This window comes from Schistocerca cancellata, chromosome 2, assembly GCF_023864275.1.
Source record: "Schistocerca cancellata isolate TAMUIC-IGC-003103 chromosome 2, iqSchCanc2.1, whole genome shotgun sequence".
In the NCBI taxonomy this organism is placed as follows: domain Eukaryota; kingdom Metazoa; phylum Arthropoda; class Insecta; order Orthoptera; family Acrididae; genus Schistocerca; species Schistocerca cancellata.
The window spans coordinates 442055003-442078530 of record NC_064627.1 but is presented as its reverse complement, the minus strand read 5'-3'; the positions used below and the strand labels follow the sequence as shown (position 1 = coordinate 442078530).

Here is a 23528-nt window from a genome sequence, read left to right as displayed (position 1 = left end):
TGCCGGGATTGGAGTGACTCCTTACCCTCTCCCTTAAATCCCAAATCCTTTCGTCTTTCCCTCTCCTTCCCTCTTTCCTGACGAGGCAACCATTGGTTGCGAAAGCTAGAATTTTGTGTGTTTGTTTGTGTGTCTATCGACCTGCCAGCGCTTTTGTTTGGTAAGTCTCATCATCTTTCTTTTTAGATATATCTCTCCAATACAGGTTTGACTAGTTATAGTATTGATAAAATGATGTGAAAAATGGAAACAAGAGGCTTCTATGTTTGAAAGATCTGATCAAAGGAATGATGTGATTTGGGCAAGCCTTACTGCTAGTTTGCTTTCAAATTTTTTGAGTTTACTTCTCTTAAAAGTGATGGCCGTATTGCCAGTAAACTGAAATTTCATGTACTTCATGTGATTGTGTTCAACAGATGGCCAGTTTTACTGTTCTGTTGGTATCAACACTACTGGGCTGCAGAGAAAAAGAGTATTCCATCACACTGTACACCAGCCGTATTGATGCATGGTTTTGGTTGTCTTTTTGTCGTATGATATTTTTTTTCTTTCTGGGAACTGCGAAGTTGCATGAAGACATGGTAAAAAGGCAAACAGTTATTTCTCGCAAATTGCTCATTGTGTTTGCAACAGTGTTAAAAAGAGATTGTCAACTCTGAATATTTCCAACATTTTGTTTATTACTCTTGCAGTTAATCACACTGAATGGGTCAGAGTACCACGTGTCCTCTTTGTTTGCTTTCAGATTTGCCAAGTTGTGTTGATAATACTTATGACTCTCATGGGGTCTGCTATGATGTCACATAATATTCATTTTTTCCTCTGGTATGTAAAACCTATTCCTCGTGTCTGTTCATAACGTAACTGCCCCTTTCATAAATTTAGGGTGCCTAGCAAGTTTAACTGCACCAACAATTTGCATTATGCTGGAATTGAGCAACAATTTCGGACATTTACAGTCCCAGTTAGGAACGAATCTAACACATAGTCCTATAGGTATTAAGGATTTGGTTCTTATGTGAACAATATTCAGGAAGATCTTATAGGAGGTAGCCCCACCTGGCATGTCCTGGGGTAATAAAACAAAAAGATGTTAAAGTGCTCCCTGTTTGCTACAGCTGATCTGCTCTTCCATTAGATGCTATCTTTCAGAGCCAAGACTTTAATGACATTGATCAACTAGGAGTAGTGAAAGTGTTACAGTCCCTGCATTAGCGAGCTGTGGTTTTGATGTAACCTGGCACCACTGGACCATACCTTATCAGGTAACACATGGAATATGATCTACTGATTGAAATTGTAGGCCTATGCATTGTTCAGCTGTCAATAGATATTTCATTTGTGAAGTGAAGTGACTGGGATGTGGAGGTCAATGATGTAAGTATGAGCCTATGTCAGTGTTCACTTATACTGATTATATTATTGCTAACAAGATTCACAGTTCTAATATTATACCTCTAACATGGTCTTTATCCTCAAATATTGTATTCTTTCTTGTTGGAAGCTGTAGAACACAACGCACTTTTGATTTTAATCACTAGTTGGTTTATTTTCCAGATAACCTGAACATGCATTGTTTAGAAATGATGATTCCTGTATACCCATCTCCCCTCTTTTCCATATAAAGGAACCATATATTTAAAAATATGAAAGATCTTTGGCAGCCATATTGCAAGTAGATATTTATCTTCATGACATTCATTCATCATGTTCCGTAGATTTCATCTGGAAGCAGAAGCTTTAGGGATTTGGGAATGAGTCAAGGATAATAGATTCACTTCACACTGTTCTTTTCTGTGTATCCTTTATCTAATGTATCTTGTGTTCAAGGAGGGACCATTAACCGAATTCTTCATGCACATTGTTATGTATAATTTAATTACAGGAACTAAACTGCAATTGTGTTAAAAGCAAATTTTGGTTGAATTATTATCTTCCTTATTTTGATTTTCAGTATTTGCCCATACAAAAGTGGATTGTGAGTTAACCTTTTTCAGTATCACAACAATTTACACCACTCTTTAGACCTAATTTCTAATGTACTGGTATAGAATATTTTCTCAAAAGAACAAAGGTATTGGAGATATTTGAGGTGTATGTAATAACAACATTAACCCACCATTTACAATAGAGCTCTTCTCATTTGACATGTACAAACCTGTGTTCTTTGCCCACAGGTAACACCAGTGTTTAGCTGGACTTCAGTAGTTTATTTTTTGCCAGTCACTGAACTTGTTCAAGATAAACAATAGCATGGTGACAAAAAGTCAGGTTTGACATTCTTTATTAATGCTGCAGTTTACTGCTTCCTTTTAAGCACATCAAAAAGGTTCTTTGCTTATTCTTGATCCACAAGCGTCAAACCTTGAGCAAGAGTAGAAGTAGTTTTGCTGAGACTGTATGTTATTAGAATGAGCTGTTTTATTCATCACTACTGTCTAATTTCAAACTAGCAGTCAAGTGTAAATGTACATATGGTTATACATGTGCTCTAGCAGATTATACATGTTGTCAGAGTGCTTTGTATGGTCCATGAATAGCATATGTATGAGCATAAGTACATGTTCACATGAAAATGACTGTTAATTTGAAATTAGCCCATAGTAGCGAATAAAAGATCTTCTTCAAATAATATACTGTCTTAGCAGGACCACAACTTATTGTAATACCAATCTGTGGTAAACACACAGTAAGTATTTGCTTGGTGAATGGATGAAAGTAGTAGTTAATAAATGGTGATAAAATTTGTTTTATTTATTTCTCTGTGATGACTGCTCTGCTTTAACAGCTAGCAAAACTGACATACAAAAAGCATAAAATATGGAGGCAGTCACAATGAAAATTCATCGCTACTTTCTCTTCCTTTTGTGCACCTTTTTTTTTTTTTTGAACATAGGTTTTTGAGAAAAAATGAACTTCTGTTCACTTTTCCCTTCAATCTTTACCTTTTGTTATTTTTGCCTTTTTTTTCCTAAGAAAGGACTCACATTGTTAATGGCATGGATTTACCGTCTTTAATTTGTATATTGGTTCCTCTAGTGTCTGGTAAGTAGGAATTTTTAGTTTTCATTCTTGTCTTTTCTGTTATGATAAAATTCCTTAGCTATCCAGATAACAAAAATAGCTCATTTTAGGATGTAGTTGACAGTATTTGTGTCCTGTTAAGATTGCAGGAACTAGGGCTGGCACCGTGTCAGGGCCTAGGAGATGCTGGTCTCGCAGAATGTTTGGTACCACTGACAAGTTTGAGTGCTCTGGAACTGGCAGACCCTTCACAGCTTACTCGTAATGGGCTGCTACACTTCCTCAGTTTTTCCACATACTTGGAGAATCTTACTGCTCTTAAACTGGCATGGTGTGAAGCTCTCACTGATGCTGGGTTAGAAATCATTGCAAAAAGGTATGATTTTCTGCTGACACATTATGACTTTCTTTCTCCTCCAGTTCCAGTTAGACTTTTATCTTGCCTCTTCCCTTTCAGTTTTTTCTCCCTCGCATCTTCCATCATATTACTTTTCAGCTATCACTCATCATTTTATCATATATCTTCTGTATCTTCCATCTCGTATCCTTTTCCTCTGCATGTTAATGTACACCTTGTCTCCTTTGCCATCAGTTCTTGAATAATCATGTACTGCTGTACTGATACCTCACTTCCTTCGCTCTACCCTCAATGGTTTCTCTATAGTAATTAAAAATTATGACTGTCTCTTTGAGTATATCAATTTTTATGGCGAAAGAATTAATGAGAAGACCAGAGTTTCTTTTAGTCTTCAGGCATTATATTTACCGATATTAGATTTCTGTTGAGAGGTGAGTAGTCTTTTCATCATTTCTGTTGTTATTTATTTTGCTGCCTGGATCTTTGCACTGCTATTATCTAGTTAATATTTGTCATATGTATAATCTGTTTCTTTTATTAGCATGTTCATGTTCACATTGTCTTTGATAGGTGCCAACAATATCGGCACTGCAGTAACTTTTATCATTTAAATGAAAATGACTTACAGATACCTCATACTGCGTGAGGCTCCATATGTGAAGTTACTAGGCATCCAGATGGATAATAAAGTGAGGTGGCACTAGCACATAAATAACTTAAGCATGAAGCTCAATTCAGCTTGCTTTGTGCTTAGAAATCTCTCTTGATGTGTTGATTTGCAGATGGCATTGACAGCATATTTTGCATACCACCACTCCCAAGAACCAGCTGCAATGGAAAACTGTCCTCATCATTCAGTATCATCCTGGACTAGAACAGTTGAACCATATGCTTCACAAGGATTTTGACTGTTTTATCATTGTGCCAGGAAATGAGAAACATCCTAGCTGCAATTTTCCTCACTCCTCACAAGGTGGTATTCTACCATACACCCAGTCTATGCAATATCCTGGTACATCTTTTAGTCGCAGCCACTGCCAACTCTGTGCCACATGGGTCATATCCCTGTGGAAGACCCAGGTGCAAGACATCCTCCCACCACGCCCTTATCCAGTCCTGTCACACACTTATCCTACCCATCAGAGGTGATGAGGCCACTCGAGAAAGCAGATATGTCAAATACCAGCTCTGCTGAAAGTTCTACATGGCATTTTATGTGGCCATGGCCACTGGGCAGTTGTCGACTCAAATGAATGGCCACCACCAACTGTGGCCAAGAACAACGTTGACCATTCGGTGCTGGAACACATTGCTGGGTACAACATGCTTGATTTCAATGGCAATGTGTCACATTCCTACATTCTTGATTTCAGTGGTAATGTGTTGCATTCCTATCCCTCCAACATTCCAAATCTATGCACCTGTTGCCCCACTCCCAGCCATCAGCCACCTTTCCCCATCCTACCTGACACAAACCCTCACTCCTGTCAAGCTGCAGAACTCCAGTCCCAGCACAGTGTATTCAGCTGGTACAATGTAGCCTTACACACGTGTGTGTGTTTTCTTCTGGAAGCTACCAAAGTTTTCAATCCTGTTGGCTTCTCAGTGTCTCTACTATTTAGTGACTTTACTCCTTAATTATCGGGCTGGTTCATAAGTTTGTTGAATATTTCCACATGTTTAATAAACACAGAAGATAGATAACAGAGACTTTAGTCATAAATAATAATCTCCTTCCCTATTTACAACAGTCTGTCAGAGCTGGGGTACTTTTCAGTTCCGTGGCTGTAGATATCATGTACTTTTGAGGCGAAGAACTCATTGAGCCATAATTGGAGCACATATTCATCTAGAAAGGAAGTTTTTTGAAGGTTGTTGGATACAGAGTGAAAAAGCTGAAAATATGAGGGTGCAAGATCATCTGAATAAGACTGCTGTGGAGTGACTTCTCAACCCAACTACTGTCTAGTGTTCTTTATCATTCTAGCAAAATGTAGCTGGATGTTATCGTAGAGTAGCATCACTTCATGGCGTGTTCCTCATCATTGTTCTTGGAATGAATCTGCAAGGTGCCTTAGTTGTTGACGATAAATGTCAGCAGTGATGGTTATACCTCGAAGAAGCAATTAGTAGTACACCACACTGCCACTTTTCTACCAGATGCATAACATTGTCTTTTGTGGATGTGTGCAGTGTTTGTAAGGGGAGTTGCTGCTTTGTTTGGGCTCAACCACTCCTTTGTGTTCTTTATGTTAGTATAAAGACACCATTTATCATCACAAATAACAATAGACGGCAGGAATGGTCAGAGTTGTCCATGAACCAATTGATGACAAGCAAGCAGAATGCACTTATGACCACTGCTGATTTTTGTGAGTTTAACTTAGAGCATGTGGTACCCACACACCTGATTTTTGAACCTTCCCCATAGCATGCAGAAGTTACACGATGGTGGAATGATCACAATTCATCACATTTGCCAGTTCTTAAGTACACTGACATGAATCATTGCGGATTAATGTGTTTAAATGATCTTCATCAAACCCCGAAGCTCTTCCTGTATGCGGAGAGTCACTAATGTCAAAACAAGCCTCCTTAAAACAAGAAAACCATTTTCTTGTCATGCTATGTCCATGGTATTATCTCCATACACCGTGCAAATGTTTCTGGCTGCTTCAGTGTCTGTCACCCCTCTATTGAACTCAGACAGGAGAATATGTCAGAAATCTTCTGATTTCTCCATTGGGCATGCCATTTTGTTTTGTCTACAGCTCCACTCATTGTCTCCATATGACAAAATGACAGCATGTAAACTTTAATAGCAACAGTGAATTACAAATAAAAAATGGTAATTGACAAAAAAGCCTATAGCAACCAGAATACCAGCATGCAAAACAAAAATGCTATGAACTTATTCACCAACATAAAATTAAAATACACTGAAATACAAAGTAATCCTTTGCTTTCAAGTCACCAGTAATCTTAAAGTGTGGCAATTGATGGACTACAGCCTCCATGCTTAAAAGCAAGAAAACTATTTGTTGACAGTTTTCATATCAATGAAGAATAACAGAAACAGTGAGGAGTGTGGTTATTAGTATGTATCAACAACTTTCCCGGTATCAAAGAAAAGGCCCGAGCTTTGACTTGCACCAGAAAATATGGACTAGTTTTGAAAGGACAAAAACAAACCGTGTCAGATGTGAGACTCATTTCATCGATGGGTAAAGGCAATTTCATTAGACAGTCAGTATGTTACCAGTGGACACAACATACACTCATTAAAGTAGAAAGCCCTTTATGGTCATATCCTGGTTGGTGATCAGACTTCTGTGACCCAAGAAGCAACTGAATATGTAAAATTTCTGTTTGTTTGTGACCCATGAGATTAATATCCTTTTGTTTTTATATGGACTTACATCATTTGTTTTTGATTATTTGTCATATCTTATATAGGGTAGAAGGATAAAAGCACAAATTTTTTGTTTTACTAAAAATTTCATAAAAAACTTGTAGCAATATTATATTAGTTACACATGCAACAGCTAGGTATCTTTGTAACAAATGTGCAGAAGTTTGTCATCCAAGTGCTATGAGAGGTGCAATAAAAGTTTTCTTAAAAAATGATTTTGCATACTCTTACTCCCAATTGAGGAAAATAATTTATTATAAATAAATTCATGGAGAAACAAATTAAGAACTTTTTATTTTTCAGTGATTCAAAAAGTAAATATTTTATGATTGGAGAGTAAGGCTGAAGAAATGTTTATCAAGGGAAACACAGTTCTTCATCCAATGAAAAAGTTATCATGAAATGGCCAAAGTGCTGACTTCCTTTGGCATTTTAAGACATTTTCTTAAGGCAGCCTTTGAAAACACAGTAGCTTTGGATGCTAGCCATATTGAGCTCCCATTTCAAAAGGCTAAGAGCTTGATGCTAGAGTGGCTCTGTTAATGGCTGTGAAAGTTGATGTTCTCAGTTGGTTTCTGGAAAAAAATGTCTTGTGGAAGATGTGATTATATTCGAAGAGTGCCTGAAAGGTAGATATGTTTGAAAACATGACCACCCTGTGAAAGAAAAAATATAGAAAAGAAAAATTAAGTTCTCTAATGTGGATGATTAGGCACTCTAGATAAATAAATATCAACAAAGAATGCTAGAATACATGAGAGGAGACTACACTAGTCCAAGTACAGGTTATGGCATAAAAGTTCACAAATAGTTTATTGATGGGGTAAAAGTAACTCCTACGAACTTTTACATTGTTATACCTGTATACTTTTACCCCATTCTGCCATTTTCTTTTTCAGAAGTCTACAGATAACACATACAGCTAAATTCATGAAGATCAAGGTGGATATTGGAATCTGATAGCTGCCAGTCCCAATACTGATATATCAATGAATATAATCAGTTATTGACAATGTAATGTAAACAGATAAATAAAAAAATCTTTACAAGCTTTCGGAGTTACTTGCTCTGAAAGCTTGTAAAAGTTAAACCTTTTTGTGTGTATGTTCTCCTGCTGCTCCTTGGTGAGTAGATTTTTTTACATATCCATTTACATTACTGTTTCAATACTGAGTTTATCTAATTCGTAGATAGATTGAGGTTCGCCTAATATTCAATGAAAACTCTAGACAAATTTTACATAGAAAACATACAAAAGTGACTTACTGTATTTTCTCCATCCGTAAGTGTCCAAATACGACGAGCTTCAAGGCCAGAACTGAAGAGATGAAGTGTGCACTGCCTGGTGGGAATATGGTGTACTTCTGCTTTGGGGACCAGAAAACTTGATTTGTACGTTTGCCCTACAAGTACTTTTACCCCCAAATACCCTGTGTGATCATATATGGTTTTCAGTGCCACACACTAAATAAATAAATGTTTGAGTTAATACAGTGCGAATGAATGGATTAACAGATTTTTTTCACAGTAATATCTTACTGAAATCTTAACAGTGTCACGATGTACTGTGTAAACAAGAAGATAAGACCAATTACATATCTGATATGATTGGAAATAAATGAGAAAGATGATAGAAATAGTAGTAACTTGATGAAATATGGTGATGTAAACTGAAAGATAAATAAGCATTTTCCATTAAAAAAGCAACCAAGACTGTAGTTAGAACAGGGCAGATAGCAGTAGTAAATCCTTTTTATTTTTATGGTTCTTGATTTTCTGGGGCACAGTCATAAGGAAGCTAAGATTTAATTTAGGAAGAAACAGATTTAACAGATTTTTAAGGTGGACATTGAGTGACTAGTTATGCTATTATGCTCTTTAGTCAAGCCTACTGACACATGGCTTTGCAATATTGTTCTACTTTGAGGTATATGGTTCAAATCTTGGTCCAAAATTAATTTTAATCACCAGTATTTGGTCAGTTTCGGGAAGAGAGGTGGTGGTGTAAAATGCCTCATTGCAGATTTGAAGTCAAGGTCCTAGCTGAATTCCAAACCTCTCCATAAGATCCCAGGCAGTGAGAGCACATGGCCAAGTTTATTATTTAGTTATTTAATGGTGGTGGTGGATGGTGACACTACACTTTGCAAACCCCTTGGTGCTATTCAAGATGAGTAGGTTATGTGCTGGTGCTGGATAACACCCTCTCCTTTCTCTCACTATAATCATAATCATCATCATCATCATCATCATCATCATCATCATCATCATCATCATCATCATCAATTATGGAAACGTGACACTATAGTATCAGTACACACATCAGAGTAATATGTCAGTTTCAAATATTTCTTCTGTAAGAAGTTAACAACTTTTCTTTTCTGTAATCATATTTAGTGGTAATTCACAATTTTTAATGTTATCTACTACATGCATATTCTCTGCTATGATTGCAGGTGTGCGGGTCTCAGGAGATTGTCTGTAATACACTGCCCTCATATCTCAGATCGAGGTGTGTCTCGAATAATCGAGCACTGTCATCATATACAGATTATGAGTCTTATCTGGAATGATGGCCTTTCAGGTGTGTATCCTGTTTCAAAAATCAGTGATAAATTTGTGTACTTCATGGAGTATTGTACACACTATGACATACAGTAACTTTTATTATTTGTTGTTGTTGCAATTGCACTGGGCTGTGTTTGAGCAGCCTCAAACCTACAATTGCTATTCATTTACTCTATCATTCACTCATATGAGCTTTAGCATCGTGTAGTACATAATGTATTTGTGTTGAATGGATGCATTGTTAATCATTGTTTTCTGTGTGTAACATAACAACTGCTTTGGACCTTTGGACCTTTATGAGACAAAAATTAGGCTCTCTTAAACATAACTTGAAACTACATTTGTCAAAGGCCGAAACCAATCTGGAATGTAACTCTTTACTAAAGTATGTAAAATGTTGAAATATGGATCATAACAGAGCAAGTTCACCTAACCTAGCAAATCAGATTCATATTCTCATATTATATTGTGGAAAACCATGCTGTGTGGCATACATGTAGTAATAAATGAATTTAGGATTACCACGCTGTAATCTCCTGTGTGCGAACTGCTAACAGCCATTATGTAATAGCTCTTATTCCAGCATTATGAGTACTGGCAGGTATAGAAAATGGCAGTGCACCATTGAGAAACTTTTGCCTTGATGAATGGAATAGTGTTACGTGGCATATTACTCCAATATTCTAAAAGGTTCTACTAAGCCTTTCTCTGACAACTTCTCTCAGGAAAATTAAGAAAAGCTATCAAGGAACAACTAATTGTAGTCAGTGTGTTGGTGCTGAAGAAATTCTGTCTCTGGAGTCGTGAATATATTATGATTTTCAAGGGCCAAGAGTCTACAGTATCTATTTCAGTTTGGGCAAAATCACTGCTGCTGTAGTTAGCTGCAGTGATGAACAATGTGTGGATAACAGGCTTTGTTCTAAACTTTGTAACACCAGTTGGATATAACAGAATGTAGAAAATTTTCCACCAACATATTCATATAAGCAAAAACATGAACAGACATTTTATTCAGAACCATCTTCTTGCACCAGGGTACAGAAGACATTGTCCTCCGAGAATATTTCTGCTGACTACACACTACTGTGTAGAAGAACATGTGTGTTATTGAAATATAAGACCATTATGTATTGAATATAAGACCACTTTGATGCTTCATATTGGTACCTGTGAATAGCACGTTATAAATGAGACAGGCTTTCAGTGCAAGTCAGTTTATCTTGAATAAACGAAAAATTGAGAAAAACTGCTGGGAGTTCAGATGTATCTGTTTGTTTGCATGGAGATCTGCTTGTTATGCAAGACACTGTATGAACTCATTGCTCTCATGCATTATCATGAGTGTAGTAGCCAGTGAGCAAATTTTTGATTATGCTTTGGCCATACTCAGGTAGATGTGAGCAGCTGTTGAGTAATTATTGATCTACAAAGCTTTGCAACACAGTGTCTTTTGGAGTTTGTTCTATGATGAGGAAGCTCCATGCTGTGTGAAAGGGAAGTTTTACTGGGAATATCGGAACAATGAATTCAATGCTTACATCTTGTTACAACGCACAGTGCAAGTATAGTAAAAATGTAATTACATCTTTGTGTCTTTGTTCAAGAGAATATGAAAAATTGAAACATGAAATTAATAATTTCAAAAATTCTCCAGTGTGTGACAGAAGTTGTTAGCCTGTATCTTTACACAAAACTCAACAAGCATAGTTACTACATTGTGGTTAAACATAGCTGTGGGAACTGGATCTATGTTGATCTATTAATGTGCAGTTACTGGCTATGACTGTGGTCCAGTAGTTATGACAAATAAAGCTAAATTCAAAATACTGACAAAAATAAGGTAATACAGATGCTGACTGCAGATAAACTAAAAGGAAAGGACATATATATTAAAACTGTTGAGCAGCTAGAATTTAAACAAGACAAAAGTGCTGAGTTGTGTTCAATAATGGAATGTGTGACAGAAGAAAACTGGTTGCAAGTGGAATGAGAGGTGGGAGTCACAGATAACACTGTAACTGTGAAAAAAGGAGGAGAAAAGTTATGGAAAGATAATTTGATCCCTGAAGGCAGGGATGAATGATAAGGGGGGGGGGGGGCTGAAGAAGAAGAAAAACAGAACAACTTCACAATAATTAAGGAAGGAAACAGACAGTTTAGAAATGAAACACACCATGATAACATATTGAAAGTGTAAATGAGCAAGTAAAACAGAAGATGGGAGAATGCACTGAAGCCTGTGTAAGTTACCTGAAGGGAAAAGTATAAATATGCGAGAAAAGGGGATGGAGGAAGGTACCACAGTCAAAAATTAAGAGATATTCAGAAGGTGCATAAGCTATCAGAATACCACAGTAGTCTTTGCAGTGATATTGTGATATCTGAGAAAAAATATGGCTGGACTTTGTGAGGGACAGCCTCAAAACTTTTTCTGACTGTTAAAAGATGTAAGGAGAGATTTCCAGCCAAGTGTCAGGATGTTTCGCATATCCTCAGTATTGTTGAGCTGCTAAGTTAGTTTCAGTAATCTTGCTGAAAGAGTTCTCTTGAGACTTTTCTCAACAGAGTATTTAAAATTAAAAGTAATATTATAAAGGAAAAGACGTGTTCTGAGCAGCAAAAGCACAGACAAAAGTATTAAAATTAGCTTGACTCCTACGTGACCTGTCAGTCATTTTAGTTCTTACTTTCTTGTACAATATAATGCTTGTAATTAGTTCCATCACTGTTTCTGACATACACCATATTTTCTCAGTAATAAACTACAGTATACATATGCTCTGATTTCTTAACCAGATGTTTTATCTGTTTGGTAATGGCAGTTTAGTGACCACATTATTCCACATGCTAAGAGCAACTGAATCATTTTTCATTATTTTACTTCTTCTTATCAGAATTTTCTGTGCAAGGATTATGGATGGGAAATGTTGATATATTTAAAAATGTACACAATAAATACAGTGGAGAATAAAAGTAGACTTACAGTTCAAAGAGAAAAAAATCAGACACACACTGCAGTGAAAAAAATTTCTAGCATAACTATGATTATTTATAGACGAGAAATAGTCAGCAAGTGTTTCTTGTTCAATGTATAAAGTAGTTAGGCCGGGTGGTCAGTGAGAAATAGCTGGAGATATGTGAGCACAACCCACTGCAGTGAAGCAAATTTATGTCATAACTGTGATTACTTGTAGATGGAGAATATCTGGCAAGTGTTTCTTGTTCACTGCATGATTTAGTTAGGCTGGGTGCTCAGTAAGAAATAGCTTAAGGTATGTGAGCACCATCCAGTTTACTAATTGAGGAGAAAATAACTGCTGAAAATGGGGCCCACATGGTGTGGTCAAACTCTTAGGTCGTCAATACCTTGTAATCCATCAAGGGAAAGGAGGAAACGATAGGAAACTTACAAGAACATCATTTTTCAACATAGTCTCCTTGCGTTTCAACGCACTTGGTCCATTGTTGTACAGGCTTCCTGATGCCCTCATAAAAGAAGGTTCTCAGTTGAGCTGCCAGCCTGGAATGCACTGCTTCTTTCACTGCTTTGTCTGAGGCAAATCGACGGTCCCTTAATATCTGTTTGAGTGTACCAAACAAGTGATAGTCAGAAGGGACAAGATCGGGAACTATATGGAAGATGATCCAGTACATCAAATTTGAGTTTCTGGAGTGTTTCAGCAGTGTGGGCAGCAGTATGTGGATGGGCATTGTCGTGCAACAACACAACACCTTTTGACAGCAATCCTCGGCATTTGCTTCAAATTGCGGGCTTTAGCCTGGCAGTAAGCATCTCACTGTAACGTACACTGTTTATTGTTGTGCCCTTTCCCCATAATGTTCCGCTACTGGACCATAAGCATCAGTTTTCTTGCGGACGGTTGGGTCTTGAACTTTTTCTTGCATGGTGAATTTGGATGTTTCCGTTCTATACTTTGCCCTTTACTCTCCGTCTTGTAATGATGGATCCATGTTTTGTCACCAGTAATGATCCTGTCTAAGAAGTTGTCCCTTTCATTACTGTAGTGATCCAAATGTTTTTTTACAGGTGTCCAAGCACGTTTGTTTATGCAACTGTGTGAGTTGTTTTGGGATGCATCTTACACAAATGTTATGACACCCAAGTCTGTTGTGGATGATTTCGTAGGCAGAACTGTTTTTAATTTTCAGGTGATGTGCCACTTTGTCAATAGTTAATCGTCTGTCTAAGAGAATGACTTCACGTGAACGCTCAATGGTTTCTTCATTTGTGGCGGTAAAAGGTCGTCCAGCTCCTTCATCATACGTAACACTTGTGCGACCATTTCGGAATTTTTCAGTCCATTTGTAGACACTCGGCTATGGCAAAATACTGTTCCTGTACTATACCGAAAGTATTCGATGAATTTCAGCCCCTGATATGCCTTCTGACCACAAAAACGGAACACTGAACATTGCCCTTCTTTGGTGCAAATAGACAGCGAAGCAGCCATGATTAACAGCACAGCAGCGATAACAAAACTAATCTAGCAGCTTGAAAACTGCAAAGATATAACAACAAATAAACAAAGCATGTGTCATCAACGTAAAAAGACAGTGCTACCAAAATAAACAAAAGTATAACTAAATTGCGGATAATAATTGACTTACCTCATACTCAATTATAAGACATGGTTTTTCCGCAAATTTGCCATTCGAAAATATGAGATTGTCCTATATTCGCAGATCAAACTATCACTGATGAGGCAACATTTTTATACTGTTTAATAGATTAATGTAGGGGTTGTCTTACATCTATAGATAAAGCTTTGACTATTGAGATTTTGTACAAATTTATTTTGAACAGTTCCGAATGGTAGAGTATATCAAACAATACTTGTTCATATATGATCGAGATTTCCTAATAAAATACTGACCTTGCTTGAATAATCACATGATGTTTGAATCGCAGTACTAGTGCAAGGGACATGCGCGAAACTGTAAACTACCCATCACAAAAATCTGATGCTCTGCTTAAAAACTGACAATTTTGTTAAACACAGGAGGAAATAACATTTAATTCTATAAACTTACAAACTTTTGTTGTATTCGAATAGGTTTGCAATAAAAATTCTCATACATGCATGGGTATTGTATACATACATTTATGATACTTTTTTAAGCAAAGATAACATTCAAAGGCAAAAATCATATCCTTCAAAAACCATCACTTGATTCTGAACACAACTCAATAGGTTATTTGGTTATGAGAAACTAATGATATGCCAAATGGGTTGCAAATGAGAAATTCAGTTGTTGTACACATATTAGAATAGCAGAGAAAATCATTACCAGCTTTTAATCAGCTGTAGAAAAAGATGATGACAGTCATATAAAACAAGAAGAAAAATTAGTCCAAAAGAAATGTTAGACAAACAAAATAAATCATATTAAACTGACTGTAATTGTTATCACAAGAATAAATAGCAGTGGAAAGATCTGTTGCAGAAACTGTATGAACAGGGGTCACTAGATCGTGGAGCAAAAGTTCTAGAATTGGATTGAATTATGATTGCAACCTTTTATTTCTGTATTAGTTGCTGTTGTTAGATACGACTTGCACCCTATAAGATATTGCTGTCCATGTTTCACTGTTGCTGAAGCACAGCACTAAGGGAAGTTGGAGGGGGAACAGCGACCTAGTGTGGCTGAGAACTACATGGAGGAGAGTGTCAAATAGGCAGAAATTTCATCATGCAGCCAACCAAGGGAATGTATATTGCATACTTTGGCTTTTTATGAACATCTACCATGTTTAAATTGCAGTTTTCCTGAATAGTTCTGCACTTGGAATCAAAATAGGAGATGGCAAACTCTAGGTGGGGACCAGTGGCATACTAGTGTGTTTCGCACAGCAAGTTGTCAATGCTTACTGTGAGGTATGATGGGAACGAGGTTGTGTCAGCTGCTCGTTCTACACAGCCATCGGGTCCCACAGCAACCACAACCACAAAAATCACATATTCCAAAGAAACAGATATTTGTGGCAATTGTGATATGAGTTTTAGAGCTGTTCCTTTAGGATGATGACAGCAATGATTAAAAATAGTGATACCACAGACGATAGACTCAGTAAACAGAAAAGGTAGTGAAGATAAAAATTAATGTGATCAATTTCTTTTTGTATATTGTATTTCTCCTCATTCATTTTATCAAAATGTAGACAATCAATAAATGACATAAATTTAGAATAGGTATAAAGTCAACTTTTTAGACAGATCCCTTACATCAGTAAAAGTTTTTAAATTTGATTGGTCAGAATATGTTAAAAATTAATTTTTCCCAAGGAGCCTCTTAAAAAAATTGGAGTCATCTTGTATTCAGGTTTGTCTTATACTTGTGTAAACATGGTACTACAATATATAACTTTGTAATGATAAGAGATTTGGGTTGTGTTGACTGAAGCCAACCATCTTGTAAATGACATGTGCCACTATGACTGCAAATGAATTGCGATTAATACACCAAAGGTTGGAGAACACATTTGCTAATTAAAAAAATGCTGATGCAGATTATATTGATTAATGTCCAAAACAGCAGTTCTACATCTCCATCTGTACCCTGCAAACCACTTTGAGGTGCATGGCAGAGGGTACGATCCACTGTACTAGTTATTAGGTTTCCTTCGTGTTCCATTCGCGTATGGAGTGCAAGAAAAATGATTCTTTGAATACCTCTGTGCATGTGCAGTAATTATTCTAATCGTATCTTCACGATCCTTATGCGAGCAATGTGAAGGCAATCATAGTATTTTCCATCTTTTAAAGCTGGTTCCTGACTTTTGTTAATAGACTTTCTTGGATTGTTTACATTTATCTTCAGGAGTCTTCCAGTTCAGTTTCTTCAGTAACTCTGTGACTCTCCCATGGATCAAACAAACCTGTGATAATTCATGTTGCCCTTCTCAGTATACATTCAATAACCCCTGTTAGTCCTATTTGGTATGGGTATATTCTAGAACTGGTCACACGAGTGATTTGTAAGCAATCTCCTTTGTAGACTGATTGCACTTCTAGACTGATTGCACTTCCCCAGTATTCTACTAATAAATTAAAGTCTGACACCTGCTTTGTCCACAATTGAGTCTAAGTGAATATTCCATTTCATATCCCTACAAAGTGAGACACCCAGGTATTTGGATGAATTGGCTCATTTCTGTCAAATGATATTTCATAAAGCCGGCCGGGGTGGCCAAGCGGTTCTAGGGGCTACAGTCTGGAACCGCGCGACCACTATGGTCGCAGGTTCGAATCCTGCCTCGGGCATGGATGTGTGTGGTGTCCTTAGGTTACTTAGGTTTAAGTAGTTATAAGTTCTAGGGGACTGATGACCTCAGAAGTCAAGTACCATAGTGCTCAGAACCATTTGAACCATTTTTATATTTCACAAAACCCAAATAAATTCTAGTCATACGTAAAGGCTGTTAGTGGCACCAAAGGTAGTGGCCAGTCCCTAGTAAATGAAACAGGGACTGATGTTACAGTCATAGGATACTATATTTTTTTTCATTTTGTGCAGTGCACAATTTTACATTTCTGAACATTTAAAGCAAGCTACCAATCTTTGCACCTCTTTGAAATCTTATTGAGATGTGACTGAATATTTACTCAGCTTCTTTCATATAGTACTTCACTATAGATAACTTCATCATCTGCAAAAAAAATCTGAGGTTACTGTTAATATTGTCTGCTAGGTCATTAATATATAGCATTAACAGCAAGGGTCCCAACACACTTCCCTGGGGCACACCTAAATTTACTTCCATATCTGACAATGAGTCTGTATCCAAAACAATAAGCTGCATCCTCACTACAAAAAAGTTCTCAATCTAGTCACGAATTTTACTTGATACCTCATATGATTGTAATTTTGACAATAAGTGTAGGTGTGGTACTGAGTCAAATGCTTTTCTGAAATCGAGTAATTCTGCATCTACCTGACTGCTTTGATGATCCAAAGCTTTCAGTATGTCAGGTGAGAAAAGTGAGAGTTGTATTTTGCGTGCTCAATATTTTCAGGATCCATGCTATTTGGCATTGAGGTTATTCGGTTAAAGGTGCCTCATTATGTCTGAGCTCAGAATATGTTATAAGCTTCTACAACAAATCGATGTCAAGGATATGGGACGGTAGTTTTGTGGATCACTTATATTACCCTTCTTGTAAATGGGTGTGACCTGTGCTTTTTTCCAAGACCTGGGCACAGTTTTTTGTTCACGGCATCAACAATAGATTATAGTTAGAAGAGGTGCTAATTCAGCCACAAATTCAGCATAGAATCTGACAATTATTCCTTTGGGTCCTGGAGTTTTGTTCAGTTTTAACAATTTCAGCTGTTTTTCAACACCACTGATCCTAATACTTAATTCATTTATCTTTTCAATGGTGTGAGAATTAAATTTGGTCAGTTCTCCTGGGTTTTCCTTTGTAAAGGAACATTTGAAAATGGAGTTAAGCATTTCAGCTTTCTCTTTGTTACTCTCAATTTCAGTTCCTGTCTCATTCGCTAGGGAGTGGACACTATATTTGGTGCCACTAACAGCCTTTATGTATGACCAGAATTTCTTTGGGTTTTATGAAATATCATTTGACTATATTCTGGTATGGTAGTCAGTGAAGGCATCATGCATTGCTCTCTTGACAGCCAAACACATTTTATTCAGCATCTGTCTATTTGTAGCTGTACACTTTGTTTTACAATTAATTGTAATCCTTCTATTGATATTGCAGGTCGTGATTTTTTGCCCCTCTTGGTCTCCAGTCTACCAAAGCTGCGACGGCTGGATCTGGGGTACTGTGACAGTATTACTCGTGAACACATAGATGAACTTATGTCTCACAGAAAGGGCATTGCAGTTGTGCGGCCCGAAGTGTGGTGCCGTCCACGCAGTAGTCCACATGTTTGCTGTGCCCCTTGGGATCAAGTTGCTTAATTATAGTTTTGCAGACACATGAACTGTTTTGTTCTGATTTCTGGAAATTTCCAAATGATTTGTAAGGAAAAAAAATATTGACATGAAAAATGTATTTATGTAAGTAAATATTACTGTTTCAAACACCATTTATTAAAGTTACCGTTTAAGGAACTTATTTATGTAAAACTGTATCCAAAATCCTTTAAGAAATTTAGTGAACTTTATGGGTTGAATCCCAGCAAACACAAAATTTACTAGTGCAGCATGAAAAAATGTGACATATCCTGACATAAAAATAAGTACTGTTTCAAATGCAGAGGATGGAAGCTAACACTTAACAGCATAAGTAGAAATAAATGTTTAGTTTTTTGAGTTCACAATTGCTGCATACAAGATTTTCTTGAAAAAACTGTAAAACGAAAGACTAACCTTGTAGGAATTGAAATGACCAGTTTATGTACTGCAGTAGGTCACTGGAGAGAGAGGGGGGGAGGGGGGGGGGGAGAAGATTGATTGTCAAGTTTTTTTTCTGTTACAGTTAATACTATCTTAAAGTGTTTTGCATGCAGAAATGGGGTGATGGTTGTTAATTCGAAGCTTGTTTGAGGCAGCTCTCTATTCTTGTCACCCATCAGCATCCTCTACATTTTAGCATAACTAGTCTTTTGCAACCTATGGCAGCAACACTCTGTCTCCTGTACTTCTGGGGAGGCTTGCCCCTATGTTTTTTCCTCTCTACCATCACGTTAACCATTGTTTTCCACTACAACTTAAGTTGTAATTTGTGCTCTTCCACTTATTATGTTCCTTATTAGACACAGTTTCTCACTGAATGGCATCTTCATTGCTTGCTTCATCAATCGATCTTACTGTCAACAGTCTCAAGGTTTATTTTTTTGAAGTTAGCAGATGCTTATTTTGATAGAAACGCCTTTTGCCTTGTGAAATCTTTGCTGTTGCATATTTTTGCATCTCCCGTCTTTATCTACACTGAATCACCAAAGAAACTGGTATAGGCGTGCATATTCAGATACAGAGATATGTAAACAGGCAGTGTGTGGTGCTGCTGTCAGCAGTGCCTACATATGACAACAAGTGTCTGGTGCAGTTATTAAGACTGGTGGTGCAGTTATTAAGACTGGTTACTGCTGCTACAACGGCAGGTTATCAAGATTTAAGTTGGTTTGAACGTGGTGTTATAGCCGGTGCATGAGCAGTGGAACACAGCATCTCCAAGGTAGCAATGAAGTGGACATTTTCCTGTACGACCATTTCACGAGAGTGAAACATCAAATCTCCGACATCGCTGTGGCTGGAAAAAGATCATGCAAGAACAGGGTCAGTGTCGACTGAGGAGAATCATTCAGCATGACAGAAGTGCAACCCATCTTGCTGCGGATTTAAATGATGGGCCATCAGTCATCAACAAGTGTCAGCATGTGAACCATTCAATGAAACATCAATATGGGCTTTCGGGGCCCCACTCGTGTACTGTTTATGACTGCACGACACAAAGCTCTACGCCTCACCTTGGCCTGTCAACACCGACTTGGGCCCATCAACACCGACATCGGACTGTTGATGACTGGAAATGTGTTGCCTGGTTGGACGAGTTTCGTTTCCATTTGTATCGAGCAGACGGATGTGTGTGGGTATGGAGAATCCATGAACCCTGCATGTCAGTAGGCGACTGTTCAAGCTGATGGAGGCTCTGTAATGGTGAGGGGAATGTGCCATTGGAGTGATACCCCTGATACGTCTAGATACAACTCTGACATGTGACATGTATGTAAGCAACCTGTCTGATCACCTGCATCCATTCATGTCCATTGTACATTCTGACGGACTTGGCCAACTTTTAAAGGGTCACCCTCTTCTAGCATTACTTTTCCTCATCATAAGTAGTCAATACCAGAACTAATTTTTGAATTTTGGACAGGTCAATATTATCTCAACTGTTTGAAAAGTTTCATATAATTTTATACACAATATGTTATAGAGGGTGAGCACAAAGTCTTGCCCTGATTATAAAAATTTATAACCATTTAACATAATAAGTTACTTTTGATGCTGTTACATAGATTAGTGTTACTAGTTGTTGTGACCAATAGATGGCACTAGCGCTCCACAATACTGACGCGGTCTGTTAGGTCACATTGGTTGCTGGCGAAATGGTGTCGAAACAGGAGAAAGTGCGATGTGTGCCTTGGTTTCATGAAACAGAATCGCCCATCAGTGTTCAGTGTAAATTTCCGGCTCCTTATGGACACAGCCCTCGTGACGTTAAATCAATAAAGCGATGGTATGCAAAGTTTAACGAAACAGACAGTGTTGAAGACCATCCTTGAAGTGGCAGACCTCGTGTGAGTGATGCAACTGTTGATCGTGTTCGGCAATTGTTTCAACAGAGTCCGTCTAAATCAACACGTCAAGCATCACGTGAACTTCAAATACTGCAAGCAAGTGTGGTGAAGATTCTTCATGAAAAGCTTAGGTTGCACGCTACAAAGTGCAAATCGTGCAAGCCCTGCAACTGAATGATTTGCTGACTCATGCTGAATTTTCAACTGAGATTGCATTGAGACAGCATTGATGGCGCTGACGATTACTTAAATCGCATATGCTTTACAGATGAATCCACCTTTCTTGTCAGTGGAATAGTAAATAGGCATAACGCCATATATGGGGTTCAGAGTCTCCACATGCCACTGTACAGTTACAGCGAGACATCAAAAAAGTGAATGTTTGGTGCGGCCTCATGCATAACAAGGTTTTTGGACCATTTTTCTTCACGGAAAAATCTATTACCACTAACATTTACTTAGACGTTTTGCAACAGTTCATTGTCCCACAGATAGAAGAATATCAACCATGGATAATTTTCCAGCAAAATGGACCTCCCCTCCACACACACACACACACACACACACACACACACTGGGCTTTGATAGGGGTGATTTCCTGAATGGTTCATGGTTCATTTCCTCATTTCCGGATCGGTGGATTGGAAGGAATGGTCCAACATCCTGGCCACTCCACTCTCCAGACATTACGCCCCTTGATTTTTTTTTTCTGGGGCTATATCACGGACAGAGTCTTCGTCACGCCAGTTGCTGACATCGACGAACTGAAGACTAGGATACAAGCTGCTGTGCGTACTGTGACAGAACACATGTTAAGAAACACCTGTCTGGAACAGGAATACCACCTCGACATTCTCCGAGCTACCAAGGGAGCACACATTGAGGTTTGCAAACGTAAGTGGAGATAAAAAAAAAGAAAGCTAGTAACACTAACCTATGTAATGGCATCAAATGTAAATTATGATGTCAAGCGGTTATTCTGTAAGAAATTGTTATAATCAGGGCAAGACCTCGTGCTCACCCTGTATTTCAAGCTTAAAACTACGAAATTGAAAAACTTTATTTTCGTTGTTACAATTGATATGTACTAATTATTATTATTATTATTATTATTATTATTATTTACAAACATTTGAAGTTACAAAATATTTGGCACACTTAAAATTTCTGTTATTAATTATGCAATTTGGTATTGGAATATTGTTATTACTGCAGAGTGAGGAGGTAGTGGTAGTTGTGGGCATACCTCTGATGTGATCATACGTGTTTTTGTATTTTGGAAGAAAAATGTAATTTTGGTTTTGTTAATGTGAAAATTCTAAAGGCAGTGTGATATTATAAAATGTGAGACAATAAGTTATTGTGAAAACAAAAAATCAGCACAGGCATTCATTAAAATTATTTATGTCAATTGGAATATGAGAACCTAAAATGTGGAAATTTCAGCTTAAAGAATGAGACCCCTGGACATGAAGAACTGGAGCCAACTACGAGAAAAGAAGATACGTAAAAGGTTTATTGTAAATGTTACACTTGTCCCATTTTTTGGAAAAAATAGAGACATTACCATTGACAATAGTAGTGACAACAACAAATTTTGTGAGGGGAAGATTAGAAACTCCAGTAGGAAAGTGCAAGGTCCCATACTTCAGAATTGCTTCAGAGTGGTTCCAGGAACACTCCTCTGAGATTAAACACTTCTGCTGACCACCGAACTCACCAGATATGAACAGTATTGAACATATCTGGGACGCCTTGCAATGTGCTGTTCAGAAGAGATCTCCACCCTCCGTACTCTTACGGAGTTATGGAGAACCCTGCAGGCTTAATGTTGTCAGTTCTGTCCAGCAGTACTTCAGACATTAGTTGAGTCCATGCCACGTGTGTTGCGGCACTACTGAGTGCTCGCGAGGGCCTTACAAGATGTTAGGCAGGTGTACCAGTTTCTTTTGCTCTTCAGTGTATTACATGTGAGAAATAGCAAACTAATCACCTCTGTCAGAGTCTATAGCCCAAGTTTAAAATTTAGACATCTAGCATTTCCACCTCGGAGACACGACACACTAAACAGTTATAATGAAATCACACGCAGAACTAAGTTACAGAATTCACAGACAGGTGGCATCCATGACTTTCCTCCTTCTGGGAACTAATGACTGCAGGGACAGGAAGGGCATCCTTCTGCATAGTTAAATAAAAAATACAGTTGCCAAATCTTGAATATAGCGGAGCCTGACGAGATGGGATTAATGCTAACTGAAAGAAGAAGAACTGTTTCACAATTTAAAAAAGAACAATCAAATATGCCTGCAGAAACAAAAAGTATCACTGAAGGATATCAAAATAACACCATTGCTAAAGAAATTATAAAATTATAAAAATGTTTCAATGGAGTAATTATTGTGGCAGTCAAGAATCATCTTCTGAGGACAACCTGAAAATGTTCTTTGCAATAAGTCAGACTTGTGTTTTCAGGTAATCTCTTAATTTGAAACTTGAACAACCTATACAAAAAAAATTTGAACAGTTTGAGAAGTGATGAACAGCTTGCTATAAAAGAGGAAACAATGAGCCGTGAATAGGCACACAAACTCAGCTCATTGTCTGAATTTGTATTCTTCTGAGGAAACACATTTGATCCACAGGCTCACACAGCTCTAGTCAGGTTACATGTATGATAAGATTTATAAAACACAAACTACATTAAAACTAAGAACTCAATAACAGTTATTATTAAGTCATTACTTCACCTGATTTTTGCAGTTCACTGAAACACTGTTGATCAAAAGGGCCCGGAGGGAGGATGAACCATATTCATTCTCCAATTTATATGCTATTTAATTATCACAAGAGTAAAATTAAGAGAAA

At 37.5% G+C, this 23528-nt stretch overlaps 1 protein-coding gene across 9 annotated transcripts in view; it reads left to right on the top strand.

Annotated features, from left to right (window-relative positions):
• LOC126161915 (uncharacterized) overlaps positions 1–18701 on the top strand; it is a 103317-nt gene extending 84616 nt beyond the window's left edge. For 5 of the 9 annotated variants that reach the window (XM_049918083.1, XM_049918081.1, XM_049918080.1 and 2 more), the window contains 3 exons: positions 3167–3400; positions 9251–9378; positions 18113–18698. In XM_049918083.1, the coding sequence (XP_049774040.1) occupies positions 3167–3400; positions 9251–9378; positions 18113–18315 (565 nt within the window). In that variant the 3' untranslated portion in view covers positions 18316–18698. Of the gene's footprint in view, positions 1–3166; positions 3401–9250; positions 9379–18112 lie in introns of all 9 variants that reach the window. The other 4 variants (XM_049918078.1, XM_049918077.1, XM_049918084.1 and 1 more) reach the window with 3 other exon arrangements.
• Positions 18702–23528: the final 4827 nt, after the last annotated feature.